Here is a 21,203-nt window from a genome sequence, read left to right as displayed (position 1 = left end):
TTAATCTCGGTAGGGAGGCCCTTGCCCTCGAATGAATGGGATTTGGTGAGTACGAAGCTTAGGGAGTGCCTTTTTAGCAACCTTGTCCACAATGGCCTTCCCATTCTCGAATGCAAGGCAATCCAAAAGAGCACCAAGGATAATAGCATCTTGGACAAGGGAAAAGATAACCTGGAGGTCTGCAGCATATCGGTCACCAACAGAGTGTAGGTCCCACCGTCACCTGGACAAACACCTACGGCAGGGGAGTTGTTACAGAACTGACCTAGTCCAGCGTACCAACCGACAAAGCTTCACGAGGCTTCTACAGATCTTGGACTCTTGCACTTACATTCAAGTCCAGTGCTCGAGAGCTACGAAGTTAATATTGTTTTCAAGTGCTAAGAGATCAGTCGAGGTAGGCATTTAACGAAGATGAGCATGAGCGATATCTGCTTCTATCAATAATATCCCAGTTTCAGAAGGCGAGTATTAATTTCTTCCAAACGCTCTTAATACCAACTTTTCAAAATCTATCGCATACCATACCCAGGCAAATTTGCAAGGCTACTCTTTCGTGCAAAATCTTGCACATATTGAGCGTATGTGGCTAGTAACCAAGAGCTTTCTTGGGACGTCGCCCTCGAGACCTTGCGCCAAAAGAATTGGATCATTGTCACTCAGCACAATGAAGTCTATCCTCCCATACTTCTAAATAACTCTCAGAATAGCTTCCTCAACCACGGCATGGTCCGCCATAATTGAATTTCCTAGTTGGCTGCGGTTATCGCCAATTTTATGCTGGTGCCCAGAGTCTTGAAGAACCACTACTTAAAAAGCCACGTCTTGCAACCATTTATCCCAAATACCATCATGGGATGGAGCTCGCGATCGTGATACCAGATTCAAAATTCTGTATTTGCTGTGGTTAGAGTTGAGCAGTAAAGACAAGAAGAGAAATACACGCAAGTTATTCGGACAAGTTGTTCCTGCAGGGCGGCCCAGACTCGGCGTGGCAAAAGCGGTAGATTGTTTGTTTGACATGATTACTTTGCAGACTGGAATTTACAAGGCGAATATCATTAGATATATGCATCGAGATTATCCTCGACGTAAAATTGCTGGCTCAATCTGTCCGAAACCTTTTTACTGATCACTCTTAGTCTTATATTTTGCGCCGTGGACAGTAGAATAAAGAAGACAGGCGATGGTGGGTGTGAGTGTATCGAAATTGCGGTCTTTGAGAGAATATTGGGCTTCATCATAGTCTTCCATTTTCTTCCGATGCAAAAGGTTTACCATCTTCAATTTATTACAGATCACAGGCACTATCGAGAATCCAAAAAGTCAGAACAGCTCATCGAAACGGCATGAGGGACAAATCTAGCATCTAATGGATCCTAACCCTGCCTCGCTGGGATAAATATATAGAAAAGCGATAATATACGCGAGCGTTAGCGGCAAGTTATCAACTAACAAGAACGTGAGATTTTCGTGTATGTATCATTTATATAAGGAGAGAAAGTCCCTATATTCTAGACGTCCGAATCTGTATATTAATCTTCGAGTATTCTCTTTCGCATATATCCGGATAGCTACTATACGATACGGGGGGGGGGGTGCGGCGTGTAGAATGTTGATTCCAAGCCCCGAAGCAGGATACAATGAACAGCCATTTTGGATCAAGTCATTAGCATATGCTGTAGCGAACGGCTCAGCCAACGGTTCCATTGTCATGAATGCCCAACCTGTTCTTTCACTTGGACCCTCGGAGGATCCTACCCCGTTATAGCATTTGATGTCACATTTCTTTACCTTCCTAATTCACTATGGCCGACAGTTCAGCTGCCAATGCTGGCAAACTCAGAAAATACGAATGATCCTTGGGCGACCATGCTTTGTGCATTGGAACGTGACATCAACAGTCAAGGCAGGCCAAATTGCAATCCAAATATATCATTTGATGAAAATCGCCGAGTCACGATATAATCCTCTGTGCCTTCTTACTGGTAGCTCATTTAACAGTTCAGCGCTATACCCCGCATCCGCAGTTCGAGGGCCACGCGACAATTTCCCCAGATAAAAGCCAAGATGCCAAGAAGTGCGCCTCGACCAAAATGTGTAAAGATCGGAGTAATACTGCGTAATGCCAGTCATGGGATCAGGAGCCAGACTAGTATAATTGTGTAGTCTTGGTATATTGTGCCTTGAATTTTTTTTTATTGTACCCTGATGTAGTAATAATATAAACAATGACGTGCAGCCGAGTGCTAGAGTTAGTCTCGGGGAAAATAGGAGATGAGTCGATCTTAGTTTTCCTTCAAATCGGTCCAGGCCATTTTGAAACCACCGGCGCTGGTTGGGCAGATATTTTAGATAGGTAGACTCGAATGAAAGACAAGAACCATATCACAACGGGTAAATTAGGAAGCTAAGTTTCAGAAATGATTGGCTGTGGTTGATATCAAGCACCGAGAATATACTAGTTACGCTGGTGAATGTTGATCCGGATAACGGACATCAAGAAGAAAATGCGACGGGTGTGGACGAAAAGGGGCAAATGTAGCCGGAATGTGTGAATAGATTCATTTAATTGAAGATCACATGCTTTGCTTCTACTATGACTATACATATTCTCGTTTTGTGGAGGAGACAAGGGGGAAACCCCTTTCTCCACTAGCCCTTACCCTTTCAGGTTGTGAAAAAAGCCTCAAAATAGTCCATATAGTTCTCGCCATCCGGTATCCGTGTCACACGCAAGGCAGAAAAAAAATTGATCAGCAGGGATTAAAAAGAAAAGTCACTACGTAAGGTGAAACAAATCGCGCAAAAATAACTAATTGTTTCACGAAGAATGCAAGGAAAAAGAAAAAGCTCACGTTCCCGAGGCCGTAGCCGGTTCGGGATCCGCCGCTAACCACGGGGAGAGGGATCTGGGGTTGATTGCACAAGCCACATCTGTAGTGCACAGCCCGACGGCGATGGCGGCCGATGAAAACCCTCAGAATCACGGCAGACTCATATATTATTTTTTGAGTCATTCTTAGAACTCCGGGTTCCAGACCATGGCTTTCGGCGTTGGGACGTAATATGCACGGGGTTTCATGCCTAGGGCTTGGAATTGGAGTATGGAGGCCCAGGTACTCGGAGGTTTGGCGTTGATCTTATTGCACAACCAAAAATGATTATCGTCCGGCCAGTGAAAACCAGTGAAAATAGGGTCTAGGACCCAGCGGCAATATCTTCTGCCCACCCGACCATCCTAGGAGGTGGAAATGTATGGGTTCTGATTGGTCCCCACCGCCGCCATGGATGGATGCAGGTGCCATCATCCTCGGCTGGTTAAACGCCGTTATTTGCTGCTGAATTTTTGCTCCCAGGCAATTCCGATTTTGCGGCCGAACTTGTCGTCATCCGGGGATTCTGGAGATTCTCAATTTTTTTCTTCCCATTTCCCTCGGGCAGCACATTCCGATATTCGGGTTGATTCAAGCCGAAAACAGCCCTGGAGAGATGAAGGGTCGAAATTGCAGATCGACGAAGATTATGTCAGCTCCCCGCGATTCTGGGAACTATGAATTTTTAGAACTACTATAATGAAGTCATTGTGCGTCATTCCTGTCGTCCGTGGCTGAAGAATTCTCCAAATTATGAGAGAAATCGACTTAATCGTTACAAGTTTCAAGATTAATTTCTAAATGATTGACGAAATTGTAAAATCGAACCTGGGTTAGGGAATTTGCCGCAACCGTCAGAGTCAAGCATAAAAGAACTCATGCACTCGACACATCAACTTTTCTCCTTGTAAACCACTCAGAATATCAATGAGTTATTTTTGATTCTAGAACGCCTAATTGTTTCCCGCTATTCGCCTTCCCGGTCACAGAGTCCCCTAGTTCCGAATCAAGTTCGTGTCCACTTGAACCATTCGGGTCAAGTCGGACTGCGCCTCGAGGCATTTTGCAACCTACGGACTTCATCCCATCACCAACCGCGTGTCCGCTTCAGCTCGGCGTTTCAGCCCCGACATCACCCGTGGAACTGTGGAGAAACACTACGGAAAGTGCACGAGAACCTCCTTCATACCAAGACCGACCGAGACCATGGCCTCTGCCGGAAAGGATTATATACCCCTCGACCGCTCCAGTTCTCCTGGTCCTCTGGCATCAGATTTCACTCAACAGCAGATCGCGAAACAACGCAACAATAACTATCACTCTACTTCACTCAGAACAATGGTTGCCACATCAGTAAATCGCACTGCCTTGCACCCTGGCGGTGTTCAGTATGTTGCCTTCCTACCTCACTGTCCTTACCTCATCGTCGCTAACTGTCTTTACTTAGGCCTAGCAAGGGTCACACCGAGCTTGAGGAGGAACTTCACGAGACTGCTCACATTGACTACGACCGAGTCTCAATTGTAAGACCTCGCCACCCTTGCGCTTGACGTTTGATCACAATGTCTATGCCGTTTTTCTTATCTTGCTTCAAGAACTAACATGGTTTAGATTGCCAACCCCTCTGTTCCTGCCCTTTACGAAGATGCCCTCGTCTACGAGACTGGTACTGCTGTCACCTCTAGCGGTGCTTTGAGCGCATACTCCGGTGCTAAGACTGGCCGTTCCCCCTCCGACAAGCGTATCGTCCAGGAGGCTTCTTCAGAAGGCGATATCTGGTGGGGACCCGTAAACAAGCCCATGACACTTGATGTGAGTTATTTTTTTTATTATTGCGCGATTTTACTTGATACTTCATTGTCGATGTTGGAGCACACCCTTGCAGATGGGCCCGATGTGATCCACTTGTATCCCTTGCATATGCATCGGGAGGAGGTCAAGCTTTGTGGCAGGACTTCGTGCAACCTTTGCAATGCCGTCTCTGCCGAAGTATACCTCCTTCCCTTGATATTTCCTTTTCATCTTTTGTTCTCCCTTTTTCGCCTCCCCCAATTTTGCCCCTCGGCTTTCAATTGTTGCTCCGCATCCCCGCCCTTGGTCCGAGGCTATCACGTGCATGACGTCAATAAGGCTAGTGACTAATACATTATCCACAGGTCTGGCGTATCAACCGTGAGCGTGCTGTCGACTACCTGAACACCCGTAACCGCATCTATGTCGTCGATGGTTACGCCGGATGGGATGAGCGCTACCGCATCAGCGTTCGCGTTGTCTGCGCTCGCGCTTACCACGCTCTTTTCATGCGCAACATGCTGATCCGCCCCAAGCGCGAGGAGCTCGACCACTTCCACCCCGACTATGTCATCTACAACGCCGGCTCTTTCCCCGCCAACCGCTTCACTGAGGGTATGACCTCCGCAACCTCCGTGGCCATCAACTTCGCCGACAAGGAGATGGTTATCCTCGGTACCGAGTACGCTGGTGAGATGAAGAAGGGTGTCTTCACCGTTCTCTACTACGAGATGCCTGTCAAGCACAACGTCCTCACTCTTCACTCCTCTGCCAACCAGGGTGAGAACGGTGATGTCACTGTCTTCTTCGGTCTGTCCGGTACTGGCAAGACCACCTTGTCCGCCGACCCCAAGCGCGAGCTGATTGGTGACGACGAGCACTGCTGGACTGACACCGGTGTCTTCAACATTGAGGGTGGCTGCTACGCAAAGTGTATTGGTCTCTCCGCCGAGAAGGAGCCCGATATTTTCAACGCCATCCGCTTCGGCTCCGTCCTCGAGAACACCGTTTTCGATCCCATCTCCCGTGTTGTTGACTACGACGATGCCACCCTTACCGAGAACACTCGTTGCGCCTACCCCATTGAGTACATCGAGAACGCCAAGATTCCCTGCATCAGTGACAACCACCCCACCAACATCATTCTGCTCACCTGTGATGCCCGCGGTGTCCTGCCCCCTATCTCCAAGCTCACCCCCGAGCAGACCATGTTCCACTTCATCTCCGGTTACACCTCCAAGATGGCCGGTACTGAGGACGGTGTCACTGAGCCCCAGGCTACCTTCTCGTCTTGCTTCGCTCAGCCCTTCTTGGCTCTTCACCCCATGCGCTACGCCCACATGCTGGCCGAGAAGATCAAGGAGCACAAGGTCAACGCCTGGCTCCTCAACACCGGCTGGGTTGGCGCCGGTGCCACCACCGGCGGCAAGCGTTGCCCTCTCAAGTACACTCGTGCCATCCTGGACTCTATCCACAACGGCGAGCTCGCCAAGGCCGAGTACGAGACCTACGCTACCTTCAACCTCCCCGTCCCCACCTCCTGCGCCGGTGTCCCCAGTGAGCTCCTCAACCCCGAGAAGAGCTGGACTGCCTCCACTTCCTTCAAGGATGAGGTCACCAAGCTTGCTGTCCTCTTCAACGAGAACTTCAAGAAGTACTCCGACGAGGCTACTCCCGATGTCCTTGCCGCTGCTCCCCAGGTTTAGAGAGTTGGAGCGACGGTTAAAATTTGCTTTTTCTCCTTGTTTCTTGTTCTCCCAAACAGGATGAATAAGTCGTTTGCATGGCGTGCTTTTTCCTTTTGGTGATGATCTTTCGATCCTCTCGCCGACGTCCGCCGCTTGTATCGGGACAAGCGATGGATATGTTTTGATTTCCCCCCGATCTGGGTTCTGCTTTTCTTTTATCTTCCGCCATCTATTTCGACTGGCTGAACGGAGTTGGTGATGTTAACGAAACAATTTCTTACATGATAGTCAATAAACATTTTAAAACTTACTCTACTTTCTGGTAATCAAATAATTGCTTCTTGTAGACCACGTGATTGGGTATTTCATGATCCCTTGCTGGCAGTTCGCTGTATCACACGCCTGTCAACAAAGACTTATATAATTGTACTGACGTGATTGTTTAGATCAGCCATTCATTTCATGGGTTTACGATATCTTGTCAGACGAAGAAGACTTCGATGGCTTCCAACTGGCTCTAGCCCCTATCATACCACGTCAACCCAATCCCAGGTGCATCATTGCCTGTACAAAAGTGGTGTTTATGCCGAATCGCTCCATCGCTATAAAAAGGGCGGCTACCACCCCACCGTTCTGGGAGATCACTTGCAAGATGGGAGATACAAGATACTGCATAAACTAGGATGGGGAGGCTATTCAACGGTCTGGGCTGCCAAAGATCGAAGGTCAACAGCAACCGCGTCATCGGTTGGATAGAACTGACATTCTCAGACAGCGAAGAAGCCTATGTTGCTATCAAAATCTCCACCTCGAAGACGGAAACTGATACGCCAACCCAAGAGTTCGAAACCATGAGCCAATTAGCATCAATCGATCCTCGCCCTCAGCATGTTATACAAATGCTTGATAACTTTGATCTGGAGGGCCCAAACGGGATGCATAAATGCTTCGTTCTTGAGACTTTAGGGCCTAATGTTGATGATATGGTCGATTTCCACACTCGGGATAGTAGAGTGCCTGGAAAACTTGCTAAGATCCTCGCGAAACAAGCTCTTGTCGGGTTGGAAAGTCTCCATCGGCATAAGATTGGACATGGTGGTGAGCTATTCTCCCATCCTCGGAATGATATCGAACGGCTCTCATGATGCACAGATCTCCATACTCGAAATTTGGCTTTCACGATACCCAGCATGCACGGATTACCCGAGGAGAGATTTATGGAGTTGCTGTCCAAACCTGATATTGGGAAAGTGACGCGAAGTGATGGAAAACCAATCGATATTGGTGTCCCGGAATATCTTGTTGGACATACTCTGTATCGCAGGGAGGCTTTGTCCTTTGATACCATCAAGATTATCGACTTTGGGGAATCATTCACGTTGGATAAACCTCCTCGAAACCTCAACACTCCGCTTGCTATTAGAGCACCCGAAATACTGTTCAACGACCGATTGGACTATCGCGTTGACTTGTGGGCCATGGGATGTATGGTAAGTGATGTGGAAATTTCTCAACACGGACAATATTCAAAATTCAAAGCTCATATCTTCTCAGCTCTTTGAGCTTTTCGTCGGCCAAACACCATTTGACAGCCTCATGGGCACGCCCCCGATGCTCGCTGCCCAAATGCAAGAGATGATCAGCGACTCGCTACCTGTGAGATGGCAAGGTTCCTGGCTCGAAATGAGGAAGGAAATTACTCCATCCTCAGAACCAGAAATCAAATTGCAGGAATGGCTCGAGGAGTTATACTTTGTGAGCGATCGCAAGGCAGAGTTGACAAAAGATGATATAGTTCAGCTTGGGGGTATTATCAGAAAACTACTGCGGTTTGAGCCTTCTGCCAGGGCATCCGCGGAGGAGATATTGAATGACCCTTGGTTTAGAGACATGTCATAAAAACTGACTTCAGTGCCGATAGCCTTTCATTTATACCAGAACTTTACTTAATAACTAGGCAGGCAGGCCTGTACGACCCTTGTCACCTGTCCAGTAATCAGCCAGCACCCTAACTTTGACTGGATGATCAAGGTCAATAACGAAATGATCCTTCCAATCCAACTCTTGCATTGGAAGCGGACTCTCAAGTTCAAGGACGAATCGACTAAAGAGCATTGCAAGAGTCATGTGCATCTCAAGATATGCTAGACTTTTGCGAGTTAGTGACAGTAACAACCCCGAAAATCAAATAGAGCTGCTCACTGGATTCCGGGACACATGCGACTTCCACTGCTGAAGGCTATAACAGCCCTTTCCAGCTCCGTTGTATTATCAGCTAGCCACCGCTCGGGCTTGAAGAAGTTTGGCTCGGGGAACAATACGGGATCTCGCTGGATGGTGTACGGGGATATCGACACAACAGTCTATGCGATTGTCAGACCTTTCAAAGTTATAATAGGCTTGGCGAGTCATATTCTCGGACTGTGCTTACACCACCCGGTATGAACTTTCCGTCGTAGGATTTGCCCTGTGGCGGGACAATGCGTGGTAGTCTACCTGGGACCGGGGGATACATGCGCAGAGCTTCTTTGATAACCGCTGCCTGAAGGATCGTTAGCTATTTAGACGAAGATGAACGGGGGTTAGCTAAGTTTGTACTAGATATGGCAGTGTTCGGACTCGTTGCGTATCAAGCTTGTCTCGGATGAAAGGCGTTGCTTCCCGTGCCTCGCAGTATACCTGACGTTGAATCTCCGGGAATGAAAGGATGTGATAGAGCGCAACTGTCATGGTGAGTGACACCGTGTCTACCCCTGCGCCAACAAGGTTTAGGCCGTGGTTCACCATATCATTTTGGCTGAGATGGACTGGTTCTTGCCCTGGCGATGGTATCATGAGTAGATCGAAGAAGGTTGCAATGTTGTGATTCTCGGGTGAAGGAGACTTGGTTCTATTCCGTTCAATAGCCTTCTCAGCTTGTCGCATGCACACCTATCTCAGACAAACTCAGCAAGTGTAGATGCGGACGAGGATATAGGCATGAATCGTACCTCTATTAGACCCGCAAACCCCGGGAACGAGATTTTGAGAACAATGATCGGCATATTCACTAGGATGCTCGCGAGATATGGAATATGAATCGCTCGTCGGAGATTCAGCACATGTTTTATCTTGGGGATTTATTGGGGTCATACAGTACCACATCTGTCTGACCATTGTGTCGATGCCATCCCAGAGGTTGCGCGCATACTCGGGTCTATCGACCAGGTTCATGTTCTCGCCGAAATAGTGGGCAGAGACAATATCTCCCTAGATTCCCACATTTGTTAGGACATATAGATAGACCACAAGGCGTAAGGCATACATACTGCGATTGCACGGAAGAAGCTTTGAGCGTCAAAATTATCTGAAATCATGTCGCAGGCATGTTTGATTGTTGCTTGAATATCTCCAGCCATTTGATTGACAGCCTGTTGGCTGAACAGTGGATTCACTCGACGACGCAAAATGCGATGTTTATGAGGGTCGCATATAGTTCCCAATGCATCGGGAACGCCCAGCTTCTCGTAGAACTCGGGGTCTTTGAGGTAATCCGAGTTGAGCTTTAAAATCCTGTAGCAGTTGGATTAAAGTGGTAAAATCTGTATCGTGTCTAAAACTTACTTATAGTGAAAGTCAAGGTCATTAATATGGAGGTGATTTGGTGCGATACGAATTACGTTGGAGTTTAAAGAGATGGTCAGTCGATATAGTCTGATTTTCTGTTAATATCACCTACTATATTTCTGATGCAGCTCGGCTATAGATCGTGGAAAGTTGCCCTGGCAGATTATGTCCTGCCATACCTGCCAAAGGCTAGAGATCCCAGCTAGTGGAGGACCGGGGAATTTACTGAGTGGATGAAACCAATACCGATATAGGATGACAGTGAGGAGAGCCCCAACAGACAGGCAGGCAAAGATTTGGATTGGATTGGAGGGGAAACGGCTCCCGATTTCTGAGAGCATGGCGCAGAAAATCATTAGTTAGATACGAATTAACGGAGGCGAGGCACAAATACAAGGCAGGACGGTCTATTTAAACAAAGGAGGGGGCAAATATCAAGTGGCTGAAATATACAGGGCTAGGTCAAATTCCAGGTAGCCATTATTACCCATATTCGGCTAGAGAATCTAGACAATGAACCCCTACCAATGATCATAGCCTTCTCTACTGGGAGACTCGAACGCAGAAAGCTGTACGGATTATGTTTCCATCCAATCATGAGTATCTCAAGATATTACAGGGGGTTTCAGGTCCTCATATGGAAGCATATTGCTCTCGGGGGATGTCTGTCTTCTGCTGTAAATTATCTAAATGTCTAGAATACAGCTGGAGATCCCCTGCCATGTACAAACTGACCCAACCCTATGGCTAATAGTCCTTTCTTTATTCTGAGCAATACGATGTCCGATATGATGCATTATTCCTTCTACCCACAAACGTAAAAGATAATTGACCTACCGAATCTGCTCAACACTCAAGAGTGGTATGGCTTGAATTCTACTTACAAAACAATCTTTGGCTTTGTAGGTCATGAGGCACCATAAGCCACCTGATAAAGCAATTTCTGGCCAATCAGATACCTTCTCTGGATCAGAGTTCATCTCACTCATTGTAGAATCGCACAAGGTCGAGTATGGATCGGGCCTAGTCTGGATATAGGCAATAAGGTGGTTGCAGAAGCCGCCAGGCTGACTGGGCCATGGAACCCCGCCGGACAAGAGACATTGGACTGGACCGATTTCGACGAAGAAACAATCGACTGTGTCCTGAAGTTCTGCTATTTTCAGGATTACAACGTCCCATGGAAAGTCCCTTCAGTTAAAGAGGATCCAGCCCAAGAAACCTCATCTGCTGAACACAGTGCATCAATCAATGTTTCAACAATTCGTCTCAAATCTTACTGATAGCTTTCCTAGATTCCAAGACCGGCTCCTCCCTGGCTGATCGAACCGACACGGGCAATGCGATAGTTCTGCATGCAAAGGTGTACTCATTCGCCCTGCGTTATCTTGTTAATGGCCTGCAACAATATGCTCTTGCTGAAATGGAGGATTGTTTCGAGCCTTTTCTCTCAGAGTACTGCATTTCACCTGAAGCTACGTATCCCCGTCTGGTAGATGCGATTCGAATTATCTATGGCACCACGCCCCCGTCGAGCATTTTCGGGATGGATTCTGCTCGCAGAAAGCTATGCATGTTCATTGCCACCTACCATACTCATTTCAGACAATATTTTAACGAGTTCCAAGAAGGCACTGGGGAATTTATGACGGACCTGGCTTGCTCACTCTCTCAACTGTTGTGCGAGGCTGAGATGGAAAGAGACTATGACAAGGAAGAAGTATGAAATGAGTGAGGGAAGCTCACTCCAAAGAAAAGGGGTTGATACCTCTAGTTATGTAGCGGCCAGGAGGGGTTTCTTTCTCACAACAGCAACAGACTGTGTCATTTACTAAAATGTTTGCTTGCTTAGCCGTGAAGTATTTGCAGAGCTGTTTTAGTGTAGAATATAAATCAGCCTCCAACGAAGTAAGTAAGCAAAGACCGTTAAAAAGTGCAAATAAAAAGGAACTGGTCAAAGCTGTTATAGAGTCAGACCTTAGAGAGGTCGGAGAGAGGTACCTGGCACCTGTAAATAGAAAAATCCCTCACTCCCGCTCCTATATCCCGTCCCCGGCTCCTCAACGAGATACCCCTGTCCAGGAAAACCATATACAAGAAAGGTTCCCGAACTCCCATGCCGGCGGGCCCGTGGGTCCAAATCGAGGCTTGAGGCCGGTGGAGTTCCCGACTTGCCGAGAACCCTTCCCGCGGATAGAAGAGTGATGCGCTTTGAGTGGGTTGACACATTGCCCGTGGGAACTCTTCAGGGTCGATTAAGCACGGAGTGGATTCCGCGAGGGGGAATCTGGAGACCTCGGGAATACTAGGTGCTTAGAGTTTCACGATCGGTTAGGTTGGAATAGCGCAAGTTGGTGTTATTTACAAGGAAGTGACAAGGTTTGCTGTGGACGAACGTTTTCCGAGGCGAAATACTTTCCTGTTGTCGGAGGATGATGCAGGTAGCTGGATGTGTTCGTGAAAATTGGGAGGTCCGTGACTATGCGCGCGAGTTGTTTGGTTGGATATTTCGTCTTCTCTGTGCTTTGAAGTCCAGGACTTGGTTTAAACTCGGGGCCTCGGACTATGAGGGATAAAACGATCGAAAAAGGACTTAGCGGGTCGTATATTATTGTCGAACGGTGATATCCGATGCTAGATCTTTCTTTGGCATTCACTGTTCGTAGCTTAATGTCGCATCGTTTTACTAACCTTCCCACCCTACCAATTCAATCAATGACAATCATCAAGTTCATCAAAAAAGATCCCGTCTCATCCCCGTGCCATATTCAGAACAAATAGTCAGGGGTTCACATCCCCGAACAAACATATGACGCTCTTTCCCGGAGAACAGTCCTCCGTCGTGTCCAACCGACTTGCCCGGTCCTCTTGAAACGATATTGGAAGTTGAGGACTTATATCCGTAATCGGCGAAATCAACCACCACCATATAGTACACGCAGCACCAGAGCCAGGGCAAGAATCCACCCCCAGAAGCTTACCTGACATAATTATCGCCGGTCATCGGCGGAAAACGCCAGAAGCAAGCCCAAACCGGAGGAAAGTGTGCAGACTAGCTCTGTCAACTCAACAATTGTAGCCTGAGCCGCAGCTCCACACCAGGAAAAGGGGATCCTTTAGAATCTCAATGGATGGGATTGGTCGGTGACTAGGGGGTTGGTGCAAGGGCGGGTCCTCGGGCATAGCGTCAGCGTCAGCGAAATTGTGCTCGGCCGATTGGACTGCCGTGTTAACATCCCCGGATGATGGCCCGAGGGAGCGGGAGAAAATTACTCAGGTGGAATAGCCGATCAGACCCATCCCGCCGATGTGGTCCCGTTTGGATTCTAGGCACTCTAGAAGGCCCCAATAATTAAATCACCGATATACGGCTCATCCGTGCGTTTTTATTGAATGTTCAACACATGTGCTCATGTGCTGGGAATATAGTGAGCGGCCTGTATTCCTGAACAGGATATCTGGATATCAGCATCTGTCTTTGATTTCCGATATATGCCCGAAGAAGGTGTATATGCGGTATCGGGTATATCAGACGGGATCCCGATACTTTCTCGTGGGAACCCAAAAGGGTTTAGCGGTGGATACTTCCGAATTTAGCTCGTGGCACTAACATATCTGCCGCTACGGAGTATGTAGACAGGGTCAAGGGAATGACGGGGATTTTTGTTTTTTCTATATGAGATAGTGTTCAATAATATTAGACACAGCTATGGGATATTCATATGGAATATTTATGCGCTTATGAGAGCATGAATATATTGTAAAAGGCAACTTTGATGGATCGTCAAGCTATTCCCCGCATTTTGACAAGCTCCATAGCGTGCATGTGCATGTGCAAGTTCACTGAAATGATGCAGATATAATTGGGTCAACATGGAAACCTAGAAGAGGCCTGGTTCTGGCGACTTTCGCTCCATATTCAGGATTATCCCCATTTTATGTCTCTATACGGAGTAGGCGGGGAACCCACGGGTAGTTATTCGGTTGATCGGTTCAAGGGAATAATCTCCGGTTCGGAATGAATATAAGACCTTCAAGTATATAGACAAGCTCAGGCCCCGTTGTACCAGACGAATCATCACAGCATTAAACACCCCGCACCTGTTCTGTCCTGTGACTTGTATCTTGTGTCTCCCCTAATATTCTCTTTTTCTATTCTTCATTTTCTATCTTGTTAGCACCGTTAGCACTGTTAGCACCGTTGATCCCGTTGACCCGTTAACCTATTGATCTGTTGACCTGCGTTATAAGAAACTACGTCATCGGTAAGTACCATGGTCCACGACAACAAACCCCGTGGCTTCTAAATCCACCAAAGAGATCTGGCTAACCCTCCGAAAGGCTTTTTCTTGTTCGTGCATCTCCCGCTTTCTACCATACATCGTATTGACCTGTATCCAGTATCTTACTTCAAGATGGCATCCACTATCAAAGACAGCGCCAGCGACGCCGCTGTTTCTGCTCAAACCGCCACCAAGTCCGCTATTGAGAAACCCACCGACTTCCTCCACCACCCATACACTCGGGCCGCCCTCCCCTTCCTCAACGGAGGACTAGCTGGTATGACCGCAACAGCCGTGATCCAACCCGTCGATATGGTCAAAGTGCGCCTACAGCTCGCCGGCGAAGGAGCACGCACCGGTCCCCGTCCATCCGCCCTCGGCATCACACGCGATATCATCGCCTCCGGCAAAGTCCTCGATCTCTACACTGGTCTGTCCGCCGGTATCCTCCGCCAAGCAGTCTACACCACCGCCCGCCTGGGTTTCTTCGAAACATTCATCAAGAAGCTGAACCATCGCGCCGAAGCCGCAGGCCGAAAGGTCACCTTCGCCGAGCGCGCTGCGGCAGGACTGACAGCCGGCGGAGTCGCGGCCATGATTGGAAACCCGGCCGACTTAGCCCTCGTGCGCATGCAGTCCGATGGCCTCAAGGCCCCCGAGGCACGCGCAAACTACCGTTCCGTCTTTGATGCTCTCGCTCGCATCACCCGCACCGAGGGCCTCGCTGCCTTGTGGGCTGGTGCTTCGCCCACGGTTGTGCGTGCCATGGCTCTCAACATGGGTCAATTGACATTCTTCGCTGAGGCTAAGCAGCAGCTCAAGCAACATACTTCTCTCTCCGCTCAAAATCAGACATTTGCTGCTTCTGGTATTGCTGGATTCTTTGCTAGTTTCTTGTCTCTGCCTTTCGATTTCATCAAGACGCGTCTGCAGAAACAACAGAAGGATCCTAAGACTGGTTTGGTTCCTTACAAGGGTTTGGTTGATTGTGCGCGCAAGGTCGCCAAGGAAGAGGGCTGGTTGCGTTTCTATCGTGGCTTCGGAACTTACTACATTCGGATCGCTCCTCATGCGTTAGTTGCCCCCACTATTTTCCCCTTATTTTACTCCCCACTGACTCCTGCAGGATGGTCACTCTCATCGTGGCTGATTATCTCAACCTGCTCACCAAGTAAACTGGGTTTACTGTCTTGAAAGCCTGAATTTTCGGGTTTCATTCTTTTATGCTCTCCAATACATCGCATCGATCGACCTATTGCTCAGTTACGCGATTTAATATTCTCACGCCACACAGTCTATCAATAGACACAATCTGCTATTTTTAACATGGGAAGCGCAGCGTCCGGAGGAACATAGCCAATCCAACTCCGAGATACTTTATGCTCCGCGGTCTGTGTGCATCGCGCAACCCGTCATTCCCTACAAATTACCAATGGTAGATTTGGTGTTCGGAAATCATGGTATCGGTGGATCATTCCCATGTGCAATTTCTTTTTCATCCCCGAAGAGAAAATGGAAATATGTCGGAGAGAGGATACGCGGCTGATTTCTCCGTGGAAAGCCAGCATGACAACAGAATACAACACATAGTCTTTGTCGAGTCATTGCTTATTCTTTTGTTTTGTTTTGCTTTGCGTTTCGACAAGCGAATACCCCCTTGTCTTGCTCATGTTCTTGGCCTCTGCCATACTTACGTTGGTCTTGGGCCACGATGTCTGCTTGGGGTAGATATGCTAAGTAGGTAGGATCCTCAGTGGATAGATAGCTTACTTGCTCATTTTATACTTTCTCTTTTCTTCAATGGTAAGATGTTGAAATATGTCGCCGATTCAATCGGCTTGAAGACCTAAACATTTACACCGATGGAGCATTTAACTTATTTAATTACGAATAGGATACAGTGTAGACATAGATTACAGTCTCTCCATTGTTTATGTGAATAGTCCCATTCTAACGGCAAAGCAGAAAGCAAGCCCTATAGAATAGAAACACAAGAGGAATCCCCATACCATCGTGAGTGAAAACAATTCACCATTAAAACCGACTTCATAAAAATAGAGACCCCAAAGTACACCACTGGCCATATGCGAGCCAGACAGCCGGGAATCACGCATAAAAAAATAAAATCACGGGCCAAACCCAGGCTCAAGTCCAGACCGAGGCGCACTTCCAGATCCATCACAGAAGAACAAGACGCCCGTCGCAAAAACGAAAAGAAAAAAAGATCACATTCCAATTCTCTTTGAGTTCATATTAGTTCTGATTAGATCTTCTCGTCCCCAACACGCTTGGACTCAATGGCACCAGGGGGCAGCACGTCCTCAAGTGTCTCTCCAGTGCCCGCAAGCTCATCCTCCACGGGGACTGTATCCTTGATCTTGAAAAAGACGACAGGGACAGCGATGAGGATCGAGCCACACAGCAGACCGAAGTTCGAGGCATATTCGTTCATGAAGGGGATCTTGCGCTCATCCAACGACCACATGACGGCCGCACCGGCGGATTGCAATCCCTTGTAGAAGCCTGCCAAGTTGGCGAGCTTACGGCCGGAGTTACCGAGAGCGCCCATGATCCTAGAATGATGTTAGGCCGGGTATATCGGGTATATCAGGGGAATAGAGAAAGAAATCTTACCAGTAGACCAGACCCTGCCAGGCAGCATCGTACATGCCGTAGAAGAAGTAGAGGAACATGGGACCAACGTAGCCGGGGGTCGTCCAATCCCAGCCCTTGAAATCGGTGGTCTTGGGATCAACATCCTCACGGGTGTATCGCACCTGCCAAGCATAGCCACTACCCCAGATAACGACTGTGAGGACGAAAAGGACGATCAGTGCGATCTTCGCACGAACAGAGCGACGCACGCGCTCGCTATCAAGCAAAGGACCCATGATAACAGCGGCGACGATCTGAGCAAACCAGTACAGGAATCCATTTAGCGCCTTGGTGCGAGTGTTGAAGTAAGCGCCGTTGATGGCGTTCTGCTGGTATGTGTAGAACCAGTTGGAGGACCAGAACATGGGGAAGAGGAGGATGATCCACGGCTCGGAGCGGACTGTATCCCATAGTCCGACGATCTCGGATTTCCACGAGGGGTTCTTCATGAGGATGACGCGCGAGCCGTCGCGACGGATGACTTTGTCTGCGTCACAGATGAACAGGGCGAGAACGGCACCTGCGAACATGAGGATGATGAAGGCGATGTAGGTACCGTCGCCGACGGTCTTGTTCTCCTTGACATGGATGTTTTGGCCCAGTGGGATCTATAGATTGTTAAATTAGTTGTGATCAATTGTGATTGTAGGGTCAGGTAAATGACTGGGCTGGACGTACCAAACTACCGATACAGGCGCCGACGTTGAAAATACCCCAGAACCAGGAGAAGTAGCGACCCTTCTGTTGTTCGATCGGGTAGGACATCATGATGGTTCCCTGAGCAGCCCAGAGCAGACCGGCGCAGACACCGAGGAAGGCGCCGGCGAAGATATTAAAACCGGGGACATAAGCATGTTCGGAGACGAGCAAACTAATGGAATAAATGCAATAACCGACACCACCGAAGGAGAGAGAAAGACGGACACCGATACGGTTAACGACCGTTCCAGCGAAGAAACCGACGACGGCGAAAGTACTGTTCAAGGCGATATTCTGTTGTTGTTAGAGAGTGAATAGAGGAAAGTGACCAATCGGAGTTTCGGAGTATTTGAATATGACAAGAGTGGGGACGAGAAGAAACAAAAGTTCCGAGGTTGTCAATCGTACCATTTTATCGGCCAAGCTAGGGTCGGACTTTCCACCACCGCCCATTCCACTCAGAGCGTTAAACATGCCTGGGCAGAGGAAGCAGACAAAGGCGACCATACCCAACTGAATGCGTGGGGAAGCATACCAGCTCGTTGAGAATTTACCGATCTTGGTGTCTTTGTACATCCATCCTGCGGGTCGGGGAGTGTGGACTGGCTCGGAGGAGTATTCAACGGGAGTCTTCCGTTCATCCATTATGAACGAGGCCACAGAAGAATAGAGTAAAATGTGTTGGTAAGAGGTGTGTGGGGAGGGAAGATCAAAAAGGAGACATGGAGATCTTTAAACAAAAATTAAACGATAGCTTGTACGATGTACCCCTGCTAAAGGTACAAGGAAGGCGCTAGGTTCAGATTGCAATTTGGAGATAGATGTATCAGAATAGTAGCAGGGTAGCATTGGGTTCTATCACGGGCTGGAGCTACTATGTGGTTGGCCTTAGAAAAAAAAGAGACAGGCTTAGATACTGGCGGTAAATACAATTGGATGTTTGGGAGGTTTAGGGGGGTCGGTGCGCTTTGATAGCAGTGTTACACCCTGATGGTACTGTTTCTTTGTGGGCCCGGGGTCGCGTGAGAATTACTGGGGTTAGAATGTAGTATTTGTAGAGTCATCAAGGTTACTATGGGGGCTTTTCTTAAGTTTCGGCAAATAGAGTTAAAGATCTGGGATTAGAGTCGCATCCTATTAAAAAAATATATAATATATAATATATAATATAATATAATAAAATATAATAAAATGTCCTCGGTTGGGAAGACCTTCATATAATTAGGGAGAGGGAACTAGTCTAGAGGCGGTTATAATACTTCATGTTGATTGGTTCGGGTCCCACAGCCCATTCCGTTGGTTGAACTGCGGGGAGAGAGACACGAGGGGACTAGCGTTATCTTTCTTTTGGAATTTTAATGGCCAGAGATTTGACGTGAGATCTATCAGATAACATTAAATCTCATCTACTTGGTTACAGTTACTCCTCTTAGGGGAATCTTTTAAATAAAAAAAACTCCCGATTCGAAAACGTTTCATTTGCTCGGGAAAAAGGAACTTCATTTAAAAAAAACGCTAGAAATGGATGGTATCATGCAGATCAATGGCTTTCCACCTCATCCTCGGATCCACTCTCGATTTTGGGTTCAATATCACTGTCCCCACTATTTTCACTACCTTCACTATCCTCACTGCCTTCACTGTCCTCACTGTCGCTGTCACTCTCTTGGCTCTTCTCACTTGGCGCATCCGCTTTTTGCACATCTTTCCGAGAATCCACAGCTTCGTTCGGCCCTTCCTCGCTCTCCACATCCCCATTCCCCACTTCGTTCTGCACTTCCGCATCCTGCACTTCTTCGTTCTGCGTTTCCTTGCTTGGAACCTCCTCACTGTCCGTTTCTTCATTTTCAGATTCGTCAGTCTCCGTCTCTTCGTTCTGCTCTTCCTCACTCAGCGCTGGTTCAATCTCACCCTGGTCCGTCTCCACTTCTTCACTCTCCGCTTCTTCATTGTTGGGTTCATCGATGTCCACTTCTTCATTTTGTTCTTGCTCAATCTCCGCCTCTTCATCATCCCCTTCTTCATTATCCCTCTCTTCACTCTCCCCTTCCGCATTCTCCGCATCCTCAACCTCAGCATCTTGACTTTCCGAATCGTCGCTCGACTCATCCTCAGATTGAGCGGGAGCAGGCTGACTGAGAGGCTCCATTTTAACGCGCTGTGAGGCAGGGTGGGCATCGACATCCATAGCATCGTCATCGCTTTCCCCGTCACTACCCAAGGTAATGCCGGTACTTCGATCCTTCTGCTTTCTTCCATCCCCTTCAAGGTGATCATCCTCTTCCTCGCGCTGCTGGAGCTCTTGTGCGCGGCGAACACGACGTAGTAGAACAGGATCTGGCCGCAAATCGTCTGCGGTCAACGGAGTAGAACAAACAGGACATTTAACCACATGGACGCGGCGTTGTCCCCGGCGAGATGCCGGGGGCGGAATGGTCGTCTGGCTTCGCTTGATCATATCCATAATAGCCTCCCGCTCGAAGCTGTGGGGACATTTGGTGCTTGTCACGGGATCCTGGTAAGATGTGAGAGTCAATGGGCATTTGAGGGAGATGCGCTCGCGCTCAATGGCAATGTCATCGTCGGAGTCGGCGGGAGACAGGCCACGGTTCTGGTTGCGCGTACGTGCCGGTCCTCCTGATCGCGTATTCGTATCTTCCATGTGTTCGAACCATGTAGATGAATGGGGCAACGGCGGGACATCGTCGCCAGGGAACTTGGAGTCGTGAACCATTCGGTAGAAGCCGATGTAGGAGTTATTGCCGGCATATCTAGATCGTAGTTGTTAGTTTCTGCGGGAATCGAATATGAAAGCCACCAATATGACCAGGATGAATCTCATACCTCTCTGTCAAGGAAAGCTCATCCCATTTCTGAGCGCCCTCGGTCAATTTATCGACTAGCTTGCGACTGGGCGGGTTCTGTGCATTGCGCTCCCGTATCTCTCTCTCCTGCGCATCTTCGTAATCACCATCGGTGGGGTCTTCGGTCTCATCGGCATCATCGCCCTCATTGGCTCTCTGCCTTGCCCGCTGTTGACGGGTCTGTCTCACCCCCAAAGCAGTAGCGACGTTCTCACCCTCCTCCCTTTCAATTTGACCCATCGCATCTGTCAGCCCCTGGAGCTTGATTTCTGAATCGACAATCTGTCGTGTCTTCTCCTCCATCCGGGCAGTGACAGCATCGACTCGAGCCTCCGCCTCAGCGAGCCGCTGGTACTCTTCATTGCTCTCGTCGTCGTCGACATCCTCGTCGCCTTGGCGCCGGCGCGTCTCTTTGTTTTTTTCGTACCGAGTCCGGGCATCGCTGAGCCGTTCATTCACTTCACCGCCTGAGTGTGTGAGTTTCTCGGCGGCATGTTGGAGGTGGGTGCGGAGGGTGTGGAGGTGGTGTGATGCGAGAAGAGCAGCGATTTGGCGCTGGCTTTCTGCCGTGAGGGGTGCTTCTGGAGTCTGATATTCTGGCAGAGGTGTTGCTTCTGAGATTGTTGTTTGGGTTGCGTTTCGTCTGCGTGATTGTGCTGATTGTGGATGGGCCTGAGATGACTGCCGTCGGCTTGGTGTGGCCGACATTGTTGTTGGGGGGAAACTCTTTTAGGGTGTGAG

The 21,203-nt window shown here is 48.5% G+C and overlaps 7 protein-coding genes across 7 annotated transcripts; 4 read left to right on the top strand and 3 right to left on the bottom strand.

Moving 5' to 3' along the window:
* Positions 1-4,082: 4,082 nt before the first annotated feature.
* acuF (phosphoenolpyruvate carboxykinase PCK1) lies at positions 4,083-6,373 on the top strand (the record flags this gene model as incomplete). The annotated part of the gene is made up of 4 exons (XM_056719386.1): positions 4,083-4,264; positions 4,324-4,399; positions 4,488-4,688; positions 5,033-6,373. The coding sequence occupies 4 exons, from the start codon at positions 4,083-4,085 to the stop codon at positions 6,371-6,373; spliced, it is 1,800 nt and encodes a 599-aa protein (XP_056583521.1).
* A 665-nt stretch (positions 6,374-7,038) lies between these two features.
* N7517_001655 (uncharacterized protein) lies at positions 7,039-8,254 on the top strand (the record flags this gene model as incomplete). The annotated part of the gene is made up of 3 exons (XM_056719385.1): positions 7,039-7,453; positions 7,508-7,845; positions 7,910-8,254. 3 exons carry the CDS (start codon positions 7,039-7,041, stop codon positions 8,252-8,254), a joined length of 1,098 nt encoding a protein of 365 aa, XP_056583520.1.
* A 54-nt stretch (positions 8,255-8,308) lies between these two features.
* On the bottom strand, positions 8,309-10,317 carry N7517_001654 (cytochrome P450; the record flags this gene model as incomplete). The annotated part of the gene is made up of 9 exons (XM_056719384.1): positions 8,309-8,504; positions 8,558-8,718; positions 8,787-8,897; positions 8,954-9,286; positions 9,346-9,437; positions 9,490-9,604; positions 9,664-9,907; positions 9,959-10,048; positions 10,208-10,317. The coding sequence occupies 9 exons, from the start codon at positions 10,315-10,317 to the stop codon at positions 8,309-8,311; spliced, it is 1,452 nt and encodes a 483-aa protein (XP_056583519.1).
* A 423-nt stretch (positions 10,318-10,740) lies between these two features.
* On the top strand, positions 10,741-11,687 carry N7517_001653 (uncharacterized protein; the record flags this gene model as incomplete). Its single annotated transcript, XM_056719383.1, has 3 exons — positions 10,741-10,778; positions 10,956-11,200; positions 11,257-11,687. 3 exons carry the CDS (start codon positions 10,741-10,743, stop codon positions 11,685-11,687), a joined length of 714 nt encoding a protein of 237 aa, XP_056583518.1.
* A 2,689-nt stretch (positions 11,688-14,376) lies between these two features.
* N7517_001652 (putative mitochondrial dicarboxylate carrier protein) lies at positions 14,377-15,419 on the top strand (the record flags this gene model as incomplete). Its single annotated transcript, XM_056719382.1, has 2 exons — positions 14,377-15,317; positions 15,371-15,419. 2 exons carry the CDS (start codon positions 14,377-14,379, stop codon positions 15,417-15,419), a joined length of 990 nt encoding a protein of 329 aa, XP_056583517.1.
* Positions 15,420-16,507: 1,088 nt separating this feature from the next.
* N7517_001651 (DUF895 domain membrane protein) lies at positions 16,508-18,243 on the bottom strand (the record flags this gene model as incomplete). The annotated part of the gene is made up of 4 exons (XM_056719381.1): positions 16,508-16,817; positions 16,879-17,507; positions 17,578-17,892; positions 18,007-18,243. The coding sequence occupies 4 exons, from the start codon at positions 18,241-18,243 to the stop codon at positions 16,508-16,510; spliced, it is 1,491 nt and encodes a 496-aa protein (XP_056583516.1).
* An 895-nt stretch (positions 18,244-19,138) lies between these two features.
* N7517_001650 (SUMO ligase MMS21) lies at positions 19,139-21,170 on the bottom strand (the record flags this gene model as incomplete). The annotated part of the gene is made up of 2 exons (XM_056719380.1): positions 19,139-20,369; positions 20,443-21,170. The coding sequence occupies 2 exons, from the start codon at positions 21,168-21,170 to the stop codon at positions 19,139-19,141; spliced, it is 1,959 nt and encodes a 652-aa protein (XP_056583515.1).
* Positions 21,171-21,203: the final 33 nt, after the last annotated feature.

The sequence above is a fragment of the Penicillium concentricum genome (genome assembly GCF_028827145.1).
Source record: "Penicillium concentricum strain IBT 3081 chromosome Unknown utg000001l_segment0_segment0, whole genome shotgun sequence".
Lineage (NCBI taxonomy): Eukaryota > Fungi > Ascomycota > Eurotiomycetes > Eurotiales > Aspergillaceae > Penicillium > Penicillium concentricum.
This window is presented reverse-complemented; position numbering and strand designations above follow the sequence as displayed.